At 52.8% G+C, this 22,967-nt stretch overlaps 1 protein-coding gene across 5 annotated transcripts; it reads right to left on the bottom strand.

Moving 5' to 3' along the window:
* On the bottom strand, positions 1-16,222 carry SLC16A5 (solute carrier family 16 member 5). Of its 5 annotated transcripts, none has more exons than XM_086688013.1 (6): positions 14,718-14,840; positions 11,428-11,601; positions 10,910-11,168; positions 8,381-8,524; positions 2,810-3,619; positions 1-1,600 (listed from the first exon to the last, which is right to left on the bottom strand). In XM_086688013.1, exons 3-6 carry the CDS (start codon positions 11,106-11,108, stop codon positions 1,353-1,355), a joined length of 1,401 nt encoding a protein of 466 aa, XP_086544139.1. In that variant the 5' UTR covers positions 11,109-11,168; positions 11,428-11,601; positions 14,718-14,840; the 3' UTR covers positions 1-1,352. The 5 variants fall into 5 exon arrangements, with proteins under 5 accessions (XP_086544139.1, XP_086544140.1, XP_086544142.1 ...); XM_086688014.1 differs by lacking the exon at positions 14,718-14,840 and adding an exon at positions 12,474-13,043; XM_086688016.1 differs by lacking the exons at positions 10,910-11,168; positions 11,428-11,601 and adding an exon at positions 16,093-16,222 and having other exon boundaries at positions 14,718-14,902.
* Between the last annotated feature and the right edge of the window lie 6,745 nt (positions 16,223-22,967).

Genomic DNA, 22,967 nt, shown 5'->3' with positions numbered 1-22,967 from the left:
TCAGGTCACGAAAATAAAATTTATTTTCCCGATAAGGCTTTCTTGTTGGAGCCTGGTTGAGCCTGAATCAACAAACAAGGACTTGGGTCAGAGCAGACCCCTGCTGAGCAAGGAGAACTGAAGGGGGAGGGGCAGGACTTACGCCTGTTTTCCGGTTTCATTAGTTCACCAGGTTTATAACCTGCGGCAGGAACGTTTTTGTGTGTAATTCAAACAAACTCTTTTTCCATTGCCTCAGTTGGTACCCTGCTGGGACAAGTTTGGGCTGATGACAGCTAGCCCCCAAGTGATGACCACGGTACCAGCAAAAAGAGTATGCATGTGGGGAGCACTGACCTCCATGTCACAGGCACAGGCCAACAGGGAACAGGGTGGACACCTGTGACACAGTAAAGAGAGCAGGACAGGAGGGAGGAGTAAAAGGGCTTCTGTTGCAAAAGCAGCCCTGTCTTCACAGAGGTCCTTGGGCTCTGCCTAGCAATCCTTCCCCACCCTGCTCAGTCAAATGTCAGGTTTCCATCTACCCCAGCACTAATATTCATGGCTAAGATTGGGGGGCAGGGGGAGGGGAGGGCAAGGGAGGAAGGGAGACCCTAGAGCAGGCCCTGCTCAGTGTGCAGGGACTCCTCACACTGATTCTAGGACTCAAGCCAAGGAAGGGCTCCCCTCCGGTTCTTTGCTCGGACACCAGGATGGCTCTTCTACCCAACATTTCATCTGTCCATAGCCTGCGTCCAGGCCAACCCCTCAGTCTGGCCCTCCACCATCACTGGCCATAACTCATTCTCACACGAGGTTCTTCTTCCCAAGGTTCCAGTAAGCATGAGGCCCAGCAACCTGTGCTGTGGGCAACCCTAAGGCAAAGGCTGGGGCACTTGAGAAGAAATGGGGCAGGAGGGCCTCAGAGGTGGGGTGGGCTCTTCGGAACTGTCTGGAGGCCGGAGAAGGACAAAGAGATCACATCAGAGACATTGAGCTAGACTGGAGGGTCTAGTGTGCTGAGTTGCAACAGCAATACTGGACAGCCAGCTGAGCCGAGGAGGGTTTAGACTCACTCTGGTACCCAAGGGGAAAAGTCAGGAGGACCCGCTCCTGGATTCTGCTGGTTGGAAGGAACCCTGAGTCTTTGGAGGCCAGCCTCCAAGGTCCCAGCTCCTGGCTGAGTTCCAATGTACAGAGCCTGGATGGCTTTTGGTTCAGGCTTCCTGGTGAGCCCTTCACCCCAGCCTCTGGCAGCTGGACATCACATCCCTAGGCTGAGGCAGTGGTCACTCACTGACCTCAGGGCTCAGCCACTGGTCACACACAAGACCCTGGGGCTCAGCTGCTGGTCACACACACGATCCCAGGGCTCAGACGCTGGTCACATATGTGATCTCGGTGTACAGCTGCTTCTCGGAACCACGTGGATCCTCCACTGTGAGGCCTCGCTCTGAGGCAACTTCTGTGATGGCTCCTTCGGCCTCGGCCGGCCTGCCTTGCCTCTCCTTCTTCTGCAGGACACAGAAGCTGCCACCCATGAAGAGGGCAGCTGATATGAGGAAGAAGCTTGACATGTAGAAAACGTAGCTAAAGTTGTTGGTGGTGTCGAGGAGGAGCCCTGGGGGACAGAGAGCAAATTAGGCCACCGTCCCAGGGATACCAGGCCTCCTTCCCACTAACTTGTGTGCTCTCAGAGAGCAGGGACTTATTTTTGGCTCTGCCATATCCCCAGTATCAGCTATTGTGGCTGGCGTCTAGAAGGCACTCAGTAGAGATCTGTTGAATGAAACGAGAGGAAACAGGAAACCTGCTCTCCCAGGGGCAGGAAGAACCTCTGGGCCAGAAAAGCACCTAAGGGCCTGTCTCCCTTACCCTTGGTAGCAGGAAGCTAGCAGTCTGGGATATCTGCCCAGCCACGCCCGGGCCCTCCTGTACTTCCTCCTGGGTAAGCTGTCTCCACTTGTTGGCTTGTAGAACTCCCTTGGAAACTGGGACTTCAGTGCCACACTTGGGAAGAGTCCCCATCATCACTGCACTACAGTACTAACCCCTGCCATGTACCGACTGTCCCCCAGCAGCAAGGGCTTCACACACCTTCGCTGTCACTTTGAATGTCACACTCTCAGCTGCCTGGCAAGTCTGCTCATGGGGGTCTCTGCTCCCATATCGGTTTGTTTCCCTCCCGACACAAATCACCGTGCTGAGCAAATCGTGTCTCTCTGCTTTAATTCCGGACTCTCCCACCAGAAAGTTAGCCCTGAGAGGTGGGGACTAGGCCTCCGTATTCAGCCGTGCCCACCAATGCCTGGCACAGGCTGATCGGTGGCGAGGGCAGGTGTTCTTGTCTGCATTTTGTAGATGACACTGTGGCTCAGAGAAGGAAAATGACGTGCCTGGGTCCCACAAGCAGGAAGTGGGAGAGCCAGGATGTTAATAACAGGAAACATGTGCGTGCGTGGCACTTATTACGTGCCAGGCTTTCTCGTAAGCTCTTTGCTATGTAACGGTGATCCTCATAAGCCTACAAGGTAGATTCTCTTATCGCCCCCACTTTACTGATAAGAAAACAGAGGCACAGAGAAGGAGGGGAAGGGCTCCAGTACAGCTGGTACGAAAATCCTCATTTTTAACTATTTACACCCTGGGTGCCAGCTGGGGAACAGTCTGCGGCCAGGCCCCTAAGGTGTTTGGGAAAAATCGGATTCCAGGTTCCTAGCCCTGGAGATGCTGGATGGCACCCGAATCTGTCCAGACTGTTCCTCTCCTCCCTGTCTCCATATCCTGCCACCCAGGTCCCGCCCTCCCTCCCTCCCTCCCGGGGCCTCACCAGCCAGTGGTGGGGAGGTAAGGATGGAGATGCTCTCCAGGATGGTGAAGAGGCCCAGGGCGCTGGAGAACCGATCCATGGGCACAATGTCCATGAGCACCTGGAAGAGGAGGGCACCAATGCCACTCATGGACACGCTGTACACCAAGCAGTAGACCACCAACACCCGGAAGTCCGCCGACGCTGCACACACCAGGTTGGTGAGGCCATTGAGCAGGGCTGCCAGGCTGAACAGGTACTTCCGGTGGCCAGCAAAGTCCCGCCGGCCTGCCAGCAGCCCAGCCACGGGCCGCAGGAAGATGTTGCTGAAGCCGATGATGGAGATGAGCAGGGCCGCCTTGTGCTCGTCCACCCCATGCCGCGTGGCGTACGGCACCAGGAAGACGTGAGGCAGCGGGAAGCCCAGGATCATCCACATAACGCCCAGCGTGAACACTCGGTAACCCGCGTTGTGCCGCAGGATGTCGAAGGCCAGGTGGCGCTGGATGGCCGCACCACACACTGCCAGGCAGCCAGGCGCGGATGTCTTGGAAGGTGGAGGGGGGCCTTCTTTGGTCTCAGGGGCCGTGCTGGTGGCCACAGGCCTCAGGATGGCCCCGCAGACGCAGCAGTGGAGAAGGACCCCGCCGAAGATGAGGAAAGTGCCTCTCCAGCCCAGGTTCTCCAGGAGGTAGCGGGAGAGCAGTGGCCAGAGCGTGATGCCCAGGGAGACGCCCACTGAAGCCAGTGCGTTGGCCAGTGCCCGATGGCGGGAGAAGTAGAAGCCCAGCACCGTGATGCTCGACTGGAAGCTGAAGCACATGCCCAGGCCTGCAGGGGGAGAGAGACCAGCTCAAGGACATTGGGGGGGCCTCCCACCAGCTCTCAGAGCGGGGTCATGGGGTCGTGTCCCATGTCTGCCCTCCTTCCGCTCTAGCCCAGACCCACTTCCAGGTCCCCAGGGATGGAAGCAGCCTGCCTCACCACCTCCTTAGAAGCGTCCCACCCCTGCCCTCAGATCTGCCTTCCCAGGACTGCCGGGGTCACACCTGTTCCCCTTGGCACAGCACCAGAGGAATCTTTAAAGACCTAAATTGAGGGGCACCCGGTGGCTCAGTCGGTTGAGCGTCCGACTTCGGCTCAGGCCATGATCTCATAGTTCATGAGTTCAAGCCCTGCATCAGGCTCTGTGCTGATAGCTCCAAGCCTGGAGCCTGGTTCAGATTCTGTGTCTCCCTCTCTGCCCCTCGCCCACTCATGCTCTGTCTCTCTCTCAAAAAAGAGTAAATAAACATTAAAAAAAAAAAAAAACTAAACTAAATTGGGGTAAGTCCCTTCCCCGCTTAGCTTTCCAAAACTTCCCATCACATCTAGGAAAAAAAAAAATGCCACAGAATTTACTATGCCCTGGAAGGCTCTGCACAGTCTGGCCCTGATCATCTCAGGCCATTGTCCCTGTCACTCACCATGATTGAGCGACATCAGCTTCTTTCTCTTCCTCTGGACACCAAGCTGCCCCTCACCGCTGGACATTTGCCGGTGCTGTTCCCACTGCCTAGAATACGCTTCCCTTAGACCTCCCTCTCCTGGCTCAGTTCAGATGCCACCCGCGACCCAATCCATGTCTGCCCTGCACAGCTGAACATGTTAGAGGGAAAGCTCACAACTACACCATGACCACGGCCCTCGGGCCACCTGCGATGCCACCGTCCATTTATTCTCTCGCCCTCTTGGAAGATCACCAGTCCTTCTCCATGCATCCCCACCTGTTCCCCATCCTCACTCCCAACTGACCACCTGCCTCCCACCTGTGACACTGGACGGTCCAGACTGCCAGCTGAGGCCAATCCTCCACTTACACCTGCATCTTGTCTACTCAAAGTTGTATCCCTCCAGCAATTTCCCTCTCCTGCACCAACCATTTTCTCCTCTTTGCCAGATCATTCTCCTTTATCGTTATTTCTCCCATTAAAACCAAACTGAAACAGAAACCCTGCCATCGCTCCCTTCTCAGTACCTGCTCCTGGTGGCCCTGAGGGTCCCCAGCCCTCCCTTTGGAAGCTGGTGAGTATCATGAGCCTAGAGTAAATCATAGGCCATTCTATCCTGCAGTATAGGTGAGACAGGAGTCAGAGGCTTGGAGAGCCACAGGCAAGGGTAAGAGAAGAGAATTTGAGAAGGATTGAGGAGGAAGTGAGACATCAGAGGGAAAAGCAACTCACTTATGGCCTGCGAGCAGTTAGCACTGACCCTCCTCACTGTGACCATCATGATGAGTTTTGCCTTATGCCTTAAATCCTGATGTTTTCCCTCAAGTCCATAAGAAGACGCACCTGCTTCCTAAACTTACATGTTCACGATGTACCTTGATTGTAAACCTTTTGGTGTTACCTGTTTCTTGTGGGGCTCCTGTTATCAGCTTTTTTTTTTAATGTTTATTTTTGGTTTTTAAAAAAATTTTTTTAACGTTTATTTATTTTTGAGAAAGAGAGACAGAGCACAAGCGAAGGAGGGGCAAAGAGAGAGAGGGAGACACAGAATCCAAAGCAGGCTCTGAGCTGTCAGCACAGAGCCTGGCACGGGGCTTGAACCCACAAACTGTGAGATCATGACCTGAGCTGAAGTTGATGCTTAACCGACTGAGCCACCCAGGCACCCCTATTCTTGAAAGAGAGAGCGAGCAGGTAAGGGGCAGAGAGAGGGAGACAGAATATCCAAAGTGGGCTCCATGCTGACAGCAGAGAGCCCAATGTGGGGCTCAAACTCACAAACAGAACTTGACCTGAGCTGAAGTCGGACACTTAACCAACTGAGCCAACCAGGTGCCCCAACCAGCTTCTAATTGAATGTGGGTTTTGCTTTTGTTTTAAGTAGGCTCCATGCCCAACATGGGGCTTGAACTCACGACTCTGAGATCAAGAGTCACATGCTCTACCGACTGAGCCAGCCAGGCACACTTTTAACGTTATATTTTGACCCAGTCTGTAAGATTCTGTCAGCAGGGGAGTTTTACTCTATTGCATGGAACGATACTCATTATATATTGTGAAGTTAATAAAGCAGTTTAAAAAAAGCAAAAAATGGGGGGTGGGGCGCCTGGGTGGCTCAGTCGGTTAAGCGTCAGACTCTTGCTTTTGGCTCAGGTCATGATCTCACTGTTCGTGAGATTGAACCCAGCATCTGGCACTGCACTGATGGCTTAAAGCCTGCTTGGGATTGTCTCTCCCTCTCTCTCTCTGCCCCTCCCCCACTTGCGCAAACATGTGCTCTCTATCCTTTCTCTCAAAATAAATAAACTTAAAAAAAAAAAAACAAAAACATAGGGCGCCTGGATGGCTCAAATCTGTTGAGCATCCAATTCTTTTTTTTTTTTTTAATGTTTATTTTTGAGACACAGAGAGAGAGTACAAGTGAGGGAGGGGCAGAGAGAGAGGGAGACACAGAATTGGAAGCAGGCTCCAGGCTCTGAGCTGTCAGCACACAGCCCGACGTGGGGCTTGAACTCATGGACTGCGAGATCATGACCTGAGCTGAAGTTTGATGCTTAACTAACTGAGCCACCCAGGAGCCCCTTTAAGCATCCAATTTTTTTTTATTTTTAAAATTTTTGTTAATGTTTATTTATTTTTGAAAGAGAGAGAGACAGAGTGAGTGGGGGAGGGGCAGAGAGAGAGAGGCAGACACAGAATCCAAAGCAGGCTCCAGGCTCCAAGCTGTGAGCACGGAGCCCGACGCGGAACTCGAACCCACAAACTGTGAGATCATGACCTGAGCCAAAGTCGGACGCTTAACCGACTCAGCCACCCAGGCACCCTGAGCATCCAATTCTTGATTTCAGCTCAGATTAGGATTCCAGGGTCGTGGAATCGAGCCCTGCATCGGGCTCTGTGATGAGTATGGAGCCTACTTAAGATTCTATCTCTTCCTCTGTGTGTGAGTGCGTCTCTCTCTCTCTCTCTCTCTCAAACAAACGCACAAACAACACAATCTAAAAAAGGCGGGGAGGAAAGTGTGCCCGGGTGGCTCAGTCCCTTGAGTGTCCAACTCTTGATTTCAGCTCAGGTCATGAGATCCAGCCTGTTCTGGGCTCTGCAGTGAGCATGGACCCTGCCTGAGATTCAATCTCTCTCTCTCTCTCTCTACCCCTCCCCTGTTCATGTGTGCACACGTTCTCTCTCACTCTCTAGGAAAAAAAAAAAGGCAAAACAAAGCAAAGCAAAACAAAAAAAACCCTCTCTTGACCCCAGCCTCTCCTGGATACTGGCCCATTTCTCCATTCGCCTTCACTGTAACTTCCTGGAAATACTGTTTATCTTGGCTGTCTCCAATTCCTGTCTTCCTATTCTCTTTTGAATCTATTCCAATCAGACTTTCACTCTCACCTCTGCTCCAGAATTGCTCTTATCAACGTCACCAACCTCCATATTGCCAAATCCAAAGATCAAGGCTGGTCCCCTCCATCCGATCCACAGCAGCCCTCACTCCCGCCACGACCCCGTGCACTTTCTTTGCTTGCTTTCATGAGAAATCCTGCTCTCCTGTGTCTCTTCCTGCCTCTGTCACTTCTTCCCACCCAGAATGCTGGGCACTGCAGGGTCCTGGGACTCAGTGTTCAGGCCTCCTCAGCCACCCACCCTTGTTCCCTCAGGGAGAGCAGGATGATACTTCGCCTCAAGACCTGAATGCCAGCCATGTCTTCATCCCTAACTGCCTATCGCAGCTCAGATTGGATGTGTCCACACCTGAGCTTCCCAAGCGCCCGCAAACCTGCTCCTCCCCTAGTTTCCCCATTGTAGTTAAAGGCTACTTCATCCTTCTGGTGGTTTGGGGCAAAAACCTTGGTGTCACCCTTCTTGGGTCCTAGAAGCTTGGGTTGTCCTTGATTCTTTTCCGCACCTCACCTGCAGTCCTGAGCCTGACCACTTATCGTCTCCATCACATTGCCCTGGTTGAAGGTATAGCCACTTCCTGTCTGTACCTGTTCTCCTGCTCCAACCTGGTGCGCCCCTCCCCCGCCGTGCTCAATACAGGAGCCAGAGTGGTGCTCTACAAATGGCAGTTGGATGATGTTACTGAACCCCCCATCCAGCCGCCACCCCACCTTTTGACCCCCTTACTCGTGTGCTTCTACCCTACCGGCCACCTCACTGCCTGCTGGGCGCTTCTGGGCCTTTGCCCTTGCTGTTGGAATGCTCTTTCCCCAAGGGCCTGGTTGCAGATTCCCTCACCTCCCCATTAGTTCTCTGCCCAAATGTCCCCTTCTCTGCAAGGCTTTCCGTCACTGCCCTGTTGAAAGTAGTAACCTCTCCCGCCCTTGCTTTACCTTCTACATGGGGTGTTCTAGATATTTTACCTCTTTGCTTGTTGAATCTCTGCCCACCCCCATCCCGAGCCAGGACACGATCATATCAGCTGTCCTGTCTTCTCAGGTGCTTGTCATGATCAGCAACAATCCTTCTTTATTTATCTGTTCGTTGTCCTTCTCCCTCGTGTGACTAGAAGCAGCCCCAGAAGATAAGGCACACTGCCTGCACTTACGTCTGGCACTTTTTAGGAGGCACCCAGAAATTCTAGAAGTGGGAATACAGTCACCTGTGATGAATCCTGCCGTGAGGTAGAGCTGGCTAAGGGTGTGGCAGAAGGAGCTGGCCACCATGCCAAGGCTGGCCAGTGCGCCCCCCAGCATCACCGTCACTCTGCAGCCAAAGCGTCCCACCAGGATGCTGCATAGGGGTCCTGTGAGGAGGAGCAGAGAAGGGCAGGGGTGAGGAGGCAGCCAGCAGGCGGCAGCTGAGTGAGGAGATCTGCAGGGAGGCAGACAGGGGCGTCGGGAGGTGCTTCCGGCAGGAACTAGTGTGGCAGCTTAAAGGGCACAGCCCTGAGGCCTGTAAGCCTAGATTTTGATTGCCACCCTGCCACAGGCTGGCTCTGGGCTGGGGCAAACGCAATCCCTCTCTGTGCCTCAGTTTCCTCCCCTACAGGAGGTCACACTGGATGACATCTGACCAGCTGCGAGGGGAGGTCCCACGAGTGTTCAGGCCCTTGCCTACCTCCCATTCTCAAGAGGACTGGCCACAGTCCTCCCACTATGCTCCATCACGTCCAGGGTGGGCAGCCTGGGACCCTGGAGAACACTGGGTGGGGTGCCCGCTCCCCCTACCCCCATCACATCCAGCCAACACAAAGTCTTGCGCTCAGATGTTTGGCTTCTGGTGGAGAAGGGCCTGTTCTCTTCCACCCCACCCCCATCCCGAGCTGCTTTCTCACGACTCCAGAGCCAGGGCAGAAAGCAGCCAGTCCTGGCTGGCTGCTTCTCCTCACCTGGCAGGGCTTCATTCACCAGGTGCCCTGCCCTCAAGGACACATAATGGAGTTTCTCCAGAGTTACTCTCCCAGAGCACAGCCAAAGGGACAAGGGAAGTGTGTGTGTGCGCGTGCGCATGTGTGCCTCTGGGGTAGAGGGGGGTGTGAGCCAGTATGAGTGTGGGAGTGACAGAGGAAGTGAGTGGCCCATACTCAGAGATAATCAAGCAGAGGCCGCTATAGAGAGGCAAGCCTCTGCAGTGAACATGACTGCTGTCCCACACTTCTGCCATCTTCCCCACCCCAAATTCTGGCCTGACTTTGGAAAAGTCCTGAGTCATGGAGTTCGGGGTGCGGCTGGGACCTGTGCCAGCTGAGGGTGCCGGGAGGCAGGGGGTTTCCTCTGCAGGGGCACTGCTCCCCAAACCCACTCTGCTACCCTGAGCATGCCCTGTACTCTGTGCTTGCTTGTTTTCTTCATCTCTAAGATGGGTGGGGCAGGGAGTGCCTGGGATCAAGGACACATTCAAGTTTAAAATGTCTACAATACTCTGAATGAGTATGGGCTAAAGGTGTATGTATGTGAGGCAGACAGGAATCCCAGGCCGACTGAGGGGCTGGTGTGCCTGCCAGGGGGCGGTGAGTCTAAAGCTGGTGGAGAAGTGGGGGTCCCCACTGGGTGCCGGCTTCCCAGTACCTGACGCAGACCCCTCTCCGGAAGCATGGAAGGAACTGCCTGAGGTTCCCACTTCTGCTCCAGCCTTGTAGGTGAAAAGGTCATGCGGTCTGGGCCAGTCCCAGCCTTTCCCAGGGCCCCGAGCCCATGCCCTGGGGCGGCAGGTGCAGGGATCACCTCAGTGAGGGCATCTATCCCAGTCTGACCTCCCGCCCAATTGGAAGGAAGGACCTGGAATAACAAGGAGGCTGCTGGTACCAGGTGGAGGGAGTGGCAGGAGGTTGGTAGGGAGATGGGGTCACCTGAGGCAAGCAAGCACACCCATGGGGAGAGTCCTGAGGACCGGGAGATCTGGCTGCAGTTGACCGGCCCCCACCCTGACACCGGGAGGAGGTCACTGTCTCTGGAGTCTCCGTGATAGAGCTCTCAGGAGCCAGGGGCAGGCCCCTGAGCCCAAGTCTATTGTAGAGAGCCTCGCAGGCAGCCCTGGCCTTCCCCCTTCACAAGGTGAGGGGGTCACATTCCTGGAGGAGCCAAACAGGAAATGAGGTGGGGCACTGCCTTCCCGGCCACCTCCCCAGCCCTTCTGCCTCAGGGTGAGAGACGGGGCTCTTGCCCTGCCCCCATCTTGCACCTGGTGTGTACCTCAAGCCCCCTTTCCCATACTGAAGACTCTAATGAGGGCCTCCAAATACTACTTTCCGGGGAGTCATGTGATCTTCCCTATGATCCCATGTAGGAGGTGGGTAGGGTGCTGGGCATTACCTCTATATTGCAGAGGAAGAAACAGGTTCAGAGAGATCACTCAAGTGTCTCTTCCTGAAGTCTGCTGACTGCCTGACATTCCTACAGTCCGCATTGATCCCCCAGCCACTGAGAGGATTGGCTTTGTATCCCAGGAGCCTCTAGCCCTCTCCCCCTCCCCAGCCCAACCTAGCCCAGACCTGCCCAGCCCAGACCTACGGGATTCCAGCCAGGGGGGCTGGCCCTGCTGAAATCAGGTGACATCTTAGGAATTCACCCCATGAGACAAAGCCTGTGGTCGCAGAGAGAGGGATCCAGGAGGCCAGGGAGACTGTGGCTTCCTCTCTCACCCCCTGCTCTTTCTCAACCCTCCCTTGGGCCCTCCCCAGGCTGCTCACCCCCAGCGTGGAGCATGGCTGTCAGGATGGAGGGGAACCAGGAGGTCTCACTGTTGCTGGCCTGGAACTCATGCTGCAGTTCAGTGAAGAAGATGCCAGTGCATGTGGGGAAGCCCAGGGTGAGGCCCTGGGTCACCAGGGAGGCCAGCAGCACTACCCAGGCCCAGCAGCCCTCTGCACGCTCCGGGACCTGGGGCATCCTTTGCCACAAATTCTGCTGTCACCGCCTCACTGTCACGGCTGCCACTGCCTGGGCCACCTGTGGAGGGGACAGAATGGAGCTGCCGACCCTCCCCGTGTTCACCTGCCACTTTCCCTGGGTGGCTGAAACCATTCCTTCCTCTTGCCCCAGCACTAGGTATCACCAAGTGTACCGCCCCCTAGGAGATGGCCAGAGGCAAACACGCTGGCCTTGGCATTTCCTTTCACCCACTTCCCAGAGCCAGCCTGGCAGGAGGGGCAGGTAGGTGAGCCAACAATGCAACAGGGCAGGTGGGTGGAACTCTTCCTAGACTTACATTGTTTGGTGGTCAGCGGGTGGTACTTCCTGGCCCAGTCTTGGGGTCCCCTCCCGCACACAGCAAGCACTCAGTAGTCGCTTGTAGAATGGAACAGACCTCTAGAGCCAGCCTAGTCCCAATGCCCCCGCAGGCACACACAGATGTATTTTCAAACATCCATACGCAGGCCTCCTGCACACAAACACAGACTTTCACAACGCTGCCGGCTCTGCCGTCATTGCTGTTGAGACTGCCTAGGTGGGTGAGCCGGTGCTGAGTGTAGTCAAAGGAGCACACACAGAATAGTCCTCCAAGGGCACCAAACCAGCAGCTTTCGGGAAAAGGCTCAGGTCTCATCCAAAGGCCCTTGGCACTTACTCCTTTCACAGGGAGCCCATGACAGAGTCAAGTTCTACAGTGATGCTGGATAATGACCCACCACCTGCCAGGTCTTCTCTGAGCAACCCCTCCACCCACCCCGAAACATGCAGATACATACACAGCCACACATGGGCATATGCCAAGATACATGTTCACAGACACACACACACACACACACACACACACACACACACACACTGCATAGACAGAACCACACAGGTACACAGACGTATGTGCAGGCACACTTACACCGATACACGCTCACACAGAAAAATCTAGAGACACAGACACACACACAGAGTCACACATGCAGACATGCACAGACATATACAGACAGACACATGCAGACATCAAATGTACAAATACATACCTACACGGACACATGCAGACAAGCCCAGAGATAAACAAATGCTACACAAATATACAGGCACACCACATGCACATGGGGTCACACACCATGCAGACGAAACCGTACCACCCCCATATCTGGCTCAGTCTTATCTCAGTTTCTCACCTCACCCCCACTCCACACCGCCCATCCGGGCCACCCTCCCATCACAGAAGCTGCCGTAACCAGACCTCAAAGCCCCAAGACCCCCTCCTCAAATGCAGAGTGCTTTTCCAGTCCCCTCTCTCTAGGCTCTCCTCCTGCTTCCTGGTTCCCCGTGGCCTTCAGACCTCACCCGCACTCAGAGCTCTGGGCTCTGGCAGCCTTCACCCCAGTGAAGCCAATGGATCCCCTGAGCTCCGGTTCCCACAGTTTTCTTCCTTTTAGCCCCAGGTCCTGGGAAGATCCATGGAAACTCAGGAAACTATCAGAAATACGCAACCCCATCTTCCCAACATGCCGAGCGCTCCACACCTTCTGCCCCAGGCTCAGGTGCTTTAAAATAGCACCTATGGGAACCGCCCTAAACTGCCTCCTTCACACGCTCCAATCTCTCTCTTCTCTGGACACAAAGTCTGCTCCCTCCCCAGAGGACCCCCAGGAGCCCTGCCAAAGTGAGTGGTCCATTCAGCCCAACCTCAGGGTGAGTGAGAGTGTGCGTGCGTATGCTGTAAGCGCTGGCGTCCTGCCATCCTGGCTCCTGCATGTGATACTGGCCCTAGAGATCCCTCAGCCCCAATCCTCCTGGCCCAGTTCCGGGCTCGGGCAAACCTCAGACTCAGACACAGTCCCTTCTAGGATTTCTGTATCCACAGCAAATGGAAAGGCCACCAGCGCCACCTGATCCTGTCTGTGCTGGCCCAAATATCCCCTCCACACCCTCGCCACAGTTTGTACCCCCCCACCCCCCTGGCCTTCCCGGACCCGCTGCTCTCCCCTCTTCCTCCCAGGACGCCCAGGCTTCCTCCACAACCTTCACCTCCTCCTGCCCTTTCCGTCCCCACTGCTCTACTCCTGTCCCATCCGAGCCCTGGGACCCTGCCGGTTCCCTTCAGAGTAGCACACTGTCACTGACCCCAAGGCGGCAGGGAGGAGGTGGGTGACAGGGGAGACATGTGGGGGAGGGGGTGCTGGAGGCTGGACCTCAGCCCAGCCCCTCCCCATTTCCCAGTTCTGGTCCTTTCTTGTTCCTGCTTGTCCTGCCCCTCTACAGAGAGGTTTCTATAGTACCCTTCTCAGCAGCCACTTCTCTGGGCAGCCCTTTGGGGACTTTGTCCAGGATTCTGACCTTTACTCTGAATCTTTCAATGGGGCTGACTCTTCCCAGTTTCTCCTTCCTCCAGGCCTCCAGGGACAGCCAGAGCCCAGGAAACCCCAAGCACCTTTGCTCTTTCTTTGCTGGCTGGGAGCCCTGCCTCCCAGGTCTGAGGACCCCTGGCCTCCCTCTGGGAGTTCCCTTGTAAACTCTGCCTGCCACAAGAGGGCATCCTCTTCCATACCCCCAGTGACTCCTAGGTCACAGCTTTTTGGTCCCTTTGGTCCTCCAGCCCCTTCGTCCAGTAAACTGGGCCCTCCTCAAGAACTAAGCTGTGGACATTCCAAAATCCTAGCCAGAGAGAATCCTGTTGGTCCTTCAAGATTCAGTCCTGACAGCACTCCTGGGAAGCTCCCCTGGCCCCCACCCCAGGCTGGGCTAGGCCTTCTTCCTCTATTTCTCTCCTTTTTTTTTTTTTTTTTTTTTTTTAATGTTTTATTTATTTTTGAGGTGGGGAGGGGCAGAGAGGGAGGGAGACACAGAATCCGAAGCAGGCTCCGGGCTCTTGAGCTGTCAGCAGAGCCCAATGCGGGGCTAGAACCCATGAGCAGTGAGACCACGACCTGAGCCAAAGTTGATGCTTAACTGACTGAGCCACCCAGATGCCCCTGTTTCCCTTTTTTGAAAAAGTGTTTTATTTTGGGGGCACCTGGGTGGCTCAGTCGGTTATGCATCTGACTCTTGGTTTCAGTTCAGGTCACAATCTCCCGGTTAGTGAGTTCGAGCCCTGCATTGGGCCCTGTGCTGATAGCTCAGAGTCTGGAGCCGGTTTCAGATTCTGTGTCTCCCTCTTTCTCTGCCCTTCCCCCACTCACGCTCTGTCTCTCTCTCAAAAATAAACAAAAAAATTTAAATATAAAAAAATGTTTTATTTTATTCATTTTTTAGAGAGAGCAAGTGAGAGAGGGGGGAGTCAGAGACAGGGAGAGAGAGAATCCAAAGCAGTCTCTGCACTATCGGCACAGAGCCTGATTCAGAGCTCAAACTCACAAACTGTGAGATCAAGACCTGAGCTAAAGTCAGAGGCTTAGCCTACTGAGCCACCCAGGTACCCCTATTTCTCTCCTAAATAGTACTTTTCACACCACATTGGAGTGGATTATTCCCTTGTTTATCATTGTCGACCCTCCTCCCCCCACCCCCACGCTATGAGCAGGGACCTCTTCACACACCCCACCCAGCCTTGGGTGAGCACAAAAGATAATATCAATGTGAGTGACCCACCTGTGTTCCCTGGGAGGCAGGCAAGGCCAGGACCAGGGGTGACCTGGCTTCCTGGCCGACAGGTCCATTCCAGGAGAGTCCAGCAGAGCAGAGCAGAGATGGGGCTGGGTGCTTTGGCTCCAATTCTGTCCCAGCAGGGAAGTGGTCTTTCCTTTGTACTGGGCACCATGAATCATGATCACTGCCTGGCATGTGGTTGAGGCAAAGAAAGAAATGCGGCTAGAGACACTTCACTCTCACTTCCTGCGACTGGAAGTGAGCAGCTTTTCACAGGAGCTGCCCACCTCAGCCCTCAGGAACCCGTCAGTAGCCCTCAGCTACTCAGAGTGAGACTCAGCCCAGAGTGAGACTACCTTCACGCCCAAGTGGCAGGGAGCTGGGTTTATGGGCAGGGCACAAATTCAAATAGCATTTCTTGTCCTTCACACATTGCACACACACCTTGGTTTGTTTTTAGGGCTTCCCATCTGATGCCAGAGCCCTCCCTAGGCCCTCAGAATCCCCTCTCTGCCCCGCTAAGCTTGCAGGCATGGTCACAGGAGTGAGCCAAAGCTCTCTTGCAGGGTCTTGGTGTGCTGAGTGGAGGGGATGGCTCCTTTCCCACGGTGAGGGGAAAAGGAAGAACCACCAGCCCCAGAGCAGTCCCTGAAGATCCCTCCCTTCCCAGACCCCATATGAGGCAGGGCCCAGGACACAGGGTGGCAGTGGTAGGGCTTCCTCTGGACAGAAGAGCTGCCAGAAACCAGCTTGAGGTTGGGACTGACAAGTCTTCAAACCTCTGCACTTGGCAGGGGCTATGGAAGGAACAGGGCGTTCCAGATCTCCTCGAACTGGGGCAGGTCTCCCTCCTCCTCTCTCTGCCTCCAAAGGTTCCCCCACATTCAGGGGCCGGCTGACCTCAGCCTGGGTGGGGGATGGGATAGGTAGGCCACAGGGACTTCATGAGCTCTTCCCAGCCTGGCCCCGTCCCTGCCGTCCTGGCTCTCGTTTCCATTCTGCTTTCCCACCCTCCCCAGGACGGATCTCCTCTGGGTGGGGCGTCTGGGACGCCCAGGCGGCGCCCGCGTGATTTCAGGCCAGGCCTTGCGCGGTGCCGGTGCCGGTGCCGGTGCCTCCCCCAGCCCCCTAGGCCCTGGAGGATGGGACCGGCTTGGGAGAGACCCCTCAGGCATGGGGGTCCCCAGCCATCCCAGGCTGGGGCAGCTCAGGAATGGGACAAGACTTTCCTGCATCCTCAACCCAGAGCCCGTCACAAGCGGGAAGGGGCGCAGGACGCCCACGGCGAGGCGGGTCTGCGACGGCGCTGGCGAGGACCTCGGCGGGAGGGCACCTTTGGGACAGTGCGGGGGAGGGGGGTCCCGGGGGGCCCGCTCACCGGCTCGCGCGGCCCGGCAGAAAAGCGGCTCCACTCCCGCCGCGCCCGGCTTCCTGCGGCCCGGCCAGCGGGCGATGGAGGAGGCAGGACGCCGACAGGCGGAGAACCGCGCCCTCGAGGGGCGGGCACAGGGCGCCGGTGGGCGGGCCCACCTCCGAGTCCCCGTCCGGTGGGGAAGGAGGCGGGGCCTCGTGGTGGGGGGGCGTGGCTGGGCGTGACTGGGTCCTGCACCTCCAACCTCAGCCTGGCCCAGCGCTCCGAGTGGCCTGGACCTTCCAGTAGCTGGGCAGGGCTTGAGATGCCAGCTCCGCGAGGCGATTAGCATATCGTTAGCTTGTGATTTGCATAGGTCGCAGACTCTTTTCCACTTGTGGATTTTCCTGCTCCCTCTACGCGCTAGAGCCTCCAGGAATGGGAGGGAGGGAGAAAGCGTGCCATTAAGGGGCTCCACCTCCCAGCGGGAGTCGGGTGGGAGGCCAGGGTGGAGCGTTCTTTGGCGGCTTTAGCTCCTCAGTGGTCCTTGCGTTGAAAGCCTGGAGCTTGAGGGCCGCACCAGGAGAACGCAGGCAGACACCCGCGGTCGAGCGTAGAGGGCCACCCTCAGACCTTTGGAGGCAGATCAGAGGACGCCCACCACTTCCGCATGCGCTCTTCAGAGCTGCGGGCTCTTTTCCATCTTCCTCCCCACTAGCCAGCCCTTAATATGTATTATTTAAAGCTTATTCAGTTACTACAAAGTTACGGTAATCAAGACAGTTTGGTGCGGGCGTCAGGATAGACATAGGTCAAATAGAAGAGAATTGAGAATAAGCCCTCATATTTCTGATGAGCTGATTTTCCACAAAGATGTTGAGACAACCCAGTGTGGAAACAATGGTCTTTTCGGCAAATGGTGCTGGAACAACTGAAAATCCACATGCAAAAAGATGAGCTCGGATTCTCACCACACACCATTTTTAAGAGGGGGGGGGGGAGGGGAGAGCGCCTGGGTGGCTCAGTCGGTTAAGCGTCCCACTTTGGTTCAGCGTCCGACTTTGGCTCAGGTCATGAACTCTCTGTTAGTGAGTTTGAGCCCTGAATCAGGCTCCGTGCGGACAGCTCAGAGTCTGGAGCCTGCTTTGGATTCTGTGTCTTCCTCTCTCTCTGTTCCTCCCCCCCACTCACACTCTGTCTGTCTCTCAAAAATATATAAAAAATAAGGGACTCCTGGGTGGGGTGGCTCAGCTGGTTAAGCCTCTAAGCCTCGGGCTTTGGCTCAGGTCATGATCTCATGGTTGGTGAGTTCCAGCCTAGCATCGGGCTCTGTGCTGACAGCTGGGAGCCTGGAACCTGCTTGGGATTCTGTGTCTCCCTTTCTCTCTGCTCCTCCCTCACTCACAATCTGTCTCTCTTAAAAAAAAAAAAAAAAACATACACACACACACACACACACATACACATATAATTTTTAAAAAAGGATCATCAGGGCGCCTGGGTGACTCCGTGGTTAAGCATCTGCCTCTGACTTAGGTCGTGATCTCTCAGTTCTCAAGTTTGAGCCCTCCAGTGGGGCTCTCGGCTGTCAGCCTGGAGCCGGCTTCAGATCCTCGGTCTCCCTCTCTCTGCCTCTCCCCAACTCTCTCTCTTTCTCTCAAAAATAAATAAATAAATAAATAAATAAATAAATAAATAAATAAATAAAATAAATATAAAAAAATAAATTAAAAAAATAATCAAACACTTTTGCGTGCCAAAACACTATCAGGAAAGTGAAAAGATACCCCTCAGAATGGGAGAAAATATTTGCAATAATATAGCTGAGAAAGAACTTGTATCTAGAATATGCAAAGAACACATATAACCCAACAACCAAAAGACAAATAACCTCATTAAAAAATGGGTAAAAGGTCTGAGTAGACATTTCTCCAAAGAAGACATACAAATGGTCAACAAGCACATGAAAAGATGCTCAACAGCATGAGTCATCAAGGAAACTCAAATCGAAACCACAGTGAGATACCACTTCACCCACCCTAAGATGCCTTAACTTCTGGGTGAATTGTGTAGGAGATGCCTGTATTAGTTATAAGGTACATCTTGGACACATATCATCACTGTGCCTATGTCTCATTTCTTGCCAGCAGTCTCAGTGCTGGGATTGGCTCTTACATGAAGGGTCATTTAGCTTAGCCTGAATTTCCTTAGATACAAACACTGGGAGGAGGGGATGGGATCCATTAAAGTGCATCCTTGGTCCTCTAGGGATGGTCTCAAGCCTTGGGGGGGGTCTGGTATGGGAGACTGAGGGGATCATACTCAGGGGTCTGCACCATCTCAGCACCCCTCATCTCAGCCTGGCTTAGTCCTGTCAGTGGCAGTTCCTGCCCCCTGGGTACTCAGAACAGGCAGGATACAGCCCTCCACCCCATCCCTGGGTACTCTGGTGGGATCCAGGGTCTCAATACCCAGGGATTTCCTGGAAGCTCCTACCCTCTCTTTGCCCCAGGACCTCACTGTCCTCTGGGGACCTCCACCCTTACATTTGACCTCTGCTTCATCAAGATAAAATTTATATAGCTGTGGGCACACCCCTTCCACCACCCTGGATCCTGAGTGCCTTTCCACGGTGAGGTTTCCTCCAGGCTGGGGCATGGTCACAGTGGCTGCAGAGCTCAGAGCCAGTGTCTGGGGCTCTCAGACATTCTCTATACCTTCCCCAGCCTTCCTCTGTGACTGTCCCCTAAGTGCTGGTCTAAGTGCACAGCCTAGTTTCAGGTCCTGTGTTGTTAGGGCCTATGACAGCTGTCAATAGGAGTGGGTGACCAAGGACAGAGTTGGAAGGGTCATCATCCTACAGATAAGGGAACTGAGGCATCTGCTCAAAGAGAGAGGGAAGCACCTGCTCAAAATCATGAATCTTCAGGAATTAATAGTAAGTAATCAGTTAATAGCACCATTGCCAAATATCAGTAATGATAGCAACCACCACCACATTTTGTCGCTGGTTGGTCAAACCCCCTGAGATCTCTGCATGCTCATGGTTGTTCACTCTCCCTGGAACACTGTTTCGAGGAGCCTTGTCTTTAACTGATTGGTTCCCGGTTGGTCTTCAGGTGTCAGCTTAGAAGCTCTTTCCTCCATCCAACAATACATTAAAAAAATTATTCACCACGACCAAGTGGGATTTATACCTGGGATGTAGGGCTGGTTCAATATCTGCAAAACAATCAAAGTGATTCATCACATCAATAAAAGAAAGGACAAGAACCACATGATCCTCTCAATAGATGCAGAGAAAGCATTTGACAAAATGTAGCATCCTTTCTTGATAAAAACCCTCAAGAAAATAGGGATAGAAGCAGCATACCTTGAGATCATAAAAGCCATATATGAAAGACCCAATGCTAATATCATCCTCAATAGGGAAAAACTGAGAGCTTTCCCCCTAAGGTCAGAAACAAGACAGGGATGTCCACTCTTGCCACTGTTATTCAACATAGTATTGGAAGTCTTAGCCTTTGCAATCAGACAACACAAAGAAATAAAAGGCATCCAAATCAGCCAGGAGGAGGTCAAACTTTCACTCTTCGCAGATGACATAATACTCTATCTGGAAAACCCAAAAGATTCCACCAAAAAACTGTTAGAACTGATTCATGAATTCAGCAAAGTTGCAGGATATGAAATCAACGCACAGAAATCGGTTGCATTCCTATACACCAACAATGAAGCAACAGAAAGAGAAATCATGGAGTCGATCCCATTTACAATTGCACCAAAACCCATAAAATACCTAGGAATAAATATAACCAAAGAGACGAAAAATCTATACACTGAAAACTATAGAAGGCTTATGAAAGAAATTGAAGAAGACACACAAAAAAAGGAAAAAATATTCCATGACCCTGGATAAAAAGAACAAATATTGTTAAAATGTCAATACTACCCAAAGCAATCTACATATTCAATGCAATACCTATCAAAATAATACCAGCATATCTTCACAGAGTTAGAACAAACAATCCTAAAATTTGTATGGAACCAGAAAAGACCCCGAATAGCCAAAGCCATCTTGAAAAAGAAAACCAAAGCAGGAGGCATCACAATCCCAGACTTCAAGCTGTATTACAAAGCTGTAATCATCAAGACAGTATAGTACTGGCATAAAAACAGACACTCAGATCAATGGAACAGAATAGAGAACCCAGAAATGGACCCACAAACGTATGGCCAACTGACTTTTGACAAAGCAGGAAAGAATACCTAATGGGATAAACACAGTCTCTTCAGCAAGTGGTGCTGGGAAAACTGGACAGCGACATGCAGAAAAATGAACCTGGACCACTTTCTTACACTGTACACAAAAATAAACTCAAAATGGATGAAAGACCTAAAAGTAAGACAGGAAGCCAACAAAATCCTCGGGGAGAAAGCAGGAAAAACCTCTTTGATCTTGGCCGCAGCACTTCTTACTCAACACATCTCCAGAGGCAAAGGAAACAAAAGCAAAAATGAACTACTGGGACCTTATAATAAAAAGCTTCTGCACAATGAAGGAAATAATCAGCAAAACTAAAAGTCAACCAATGGAATGGGAGAAGATATTTGCAAACGACATATCAGATAAAGGGTTAGTATCCAAAATCTATAGAGAACTTACCAAACTCAACACCCAAAAACCAAATAATCCAGTGAAGAAATGGGCAAAAGACATGAATAGACACTTCTCCAAAGAAGACATCCAGATGGCCAACCGACACATGAAAAAATGCTCAAAATCACTCATCATCAGGGAATACAAATCAAAACCATAATGAGATACCACTTTACACCTGTCAGAATGGCTAACATTAACAACTCAGGCAACAACAGATGTTGGCAAGGATGTGAAGAAAGAGGATCTCTTTTGCATTGCTGGTGGGAATGCAAGCTGGTGCAGCCACTCTGGAAAACAGTATGGAGGTTCCTCAAAAAGTTAAAAATAGAACTACCCTACGACCCAGCAATTGCACTACTAGGCATTTATCCACGGGATACAGGTGTGCTGTTTCGAAAGGACACATGCACCCCCATGTTTATAGCAGCACTATCAGCAATAGCCAAAGTATGGAAAGAGCCCAAATGTCCATTGATGGATGAATGGATAAAGAAGATGTGGTATACATATACAGTGGAGTATTACTCGGCAATCAAAAGGAATGAAATCTTGCCATTGGCAACTACGTGGATGGAACTGGAGGGTATTATGCTAAGCGAAATTAGTCAGAGAAAGACAACTATCATATGACTTCACTCATATGAGAACTTTAAGACACAGAAGAGATAAACACAAGGGAAGGGAAGCAAAAATAATATAAAAACAGGGAGGCGGACAAAACATAAGAGTCTCTTAAATACGGAGAACAGAGGGTTACTGGAGGGGTTGCGGGAGGGGGGAGGGGCTAAATGGATAAGGGACATTAAGGAATCTACTCCTGAATTCATTGTTGCACTATATGCTAACTAACTTGGATGTAAATTAAAAAAATAAAATAAAATATAAGAAAAAAAAAAAGAAGCTCTTTCCTTCAAGAAGGCCTTTCAGACCTCACAGTTTGAGGCATTAATCCCACTGAGTGCTGTGTGCCTCCCACTAAGCTCCTTGAAGCTTAGGAGCTTTCTTGCTGGATGATCAGTGCCTCCCCAGCCCTTAGCACAGTGCATAACACGGGATTATAAGAGCTATGAGAAGGGTCGATGTGTATGGAGTGCTGTCCAGGTACTGCCTCATTGGCTGAATAAAGAATTGCCCCTCCAAGTCACTCCTCCATTCCCGGCTCTTAACACCCCAAGCCCACAGCCTGGGTTTCTTTAAAAACATTTTAAGGGGCTTCTGGGTGGCTCATTTGTTTGAGTGTCCGGCTCTTGGTCTCCACTAGGATCATGATCTCACGGTTCGTGAGAATGAGCCCACGTCAAGCTCTGCACTGGCAGTGCGGAGCCTTCGTGGGACTCTCTCTCTCTCTCTGTCTCTCTCTCTCTCTTTCTCTTTCTGCCCTTCCCCCACTCACTCTCTATCTCTCAAAATAAATAAATTGGAAAAAAATTTTTATGTACTTAAAAGTTCCAGGATGGGGTCTTGGTCTCTCTGCCCCTCCCCCCCAGCTCTTGGCCTCTGGCTGTGACTCTGTGGTGTCCCTGGCATGGCCAGAGTACCCTCTGCCGGGACAATGGGGACAACCTGTCTGGGCTCCCCTGGGCACTGCTGGTGGCAGGGTCCCTTCACTGCTTTCTTGTTTACAGCTCCTTCCCTTCTCCACCACTGCTCCGGCGGCTTCTCTAGACTTTCTCCTCTTCACCCCTTCTGCTTGTTGCCCTACTCTGCTCAGGGCATGTGGTAGCTTGTCAGCTGGCCCTGGAGGTCTAGACCATGCCACCCAGCTGGCTGTTTGCCCAAAGACCCCCTGAATTCAGATCTGATGTGCACAGTGTGTTCTGGAACTGGCCATAGATGCTGGCCGTGATGTTGGGCACTCACTGCTCCCACTCCCCAACTCTGCTCCGGCCCACACTTCCCGGGTGACAGATGTCTTGCTCTCTCCCACTCAGGGGCAACATGTTGCCTCATGCCGAGGCTGGTCTGGGAAGCAGAACATGAGGAACCACAGGTGACCTCATATCCCCTGACTTGGGATTGTTGCTGTGCTAAGCCCTGCCCTGATTTCAGGTGTGTGGGAAGGGGTGATGATCATAAATCAGGCAGGCAGGCACTTTTAGAACCCTGGCCTAGATACGGCACACTCCCCAAATACTGCCTTTGCTCTCTCCTAGCCTAGGAGGGGGATGTTGTGGGGGGTCTCCCTTGGCTTTGGTGATACTCCCTCATCTTTTAAAAAAGACTTTTTTTTAGTCTTTAT

The sequence above is a fragment of the Puma concolor genome, chromosome E1, assembly GCF_028749965.1.
Source record: "Puma concolor isolate L17-30 chromosome E1, mPumCon1.1.hap2, whole genome shotgun sequence".
In the NCBI taxonomy this organism is placed as follows: Eukaryota; Metazoa; Chordata; class Mammalia; order Carnivora; family Felidae; genus Puma; species Puma concolor.
This window is presented reverse-complemented; position numbering and strand designations above follow the sequence as displayed.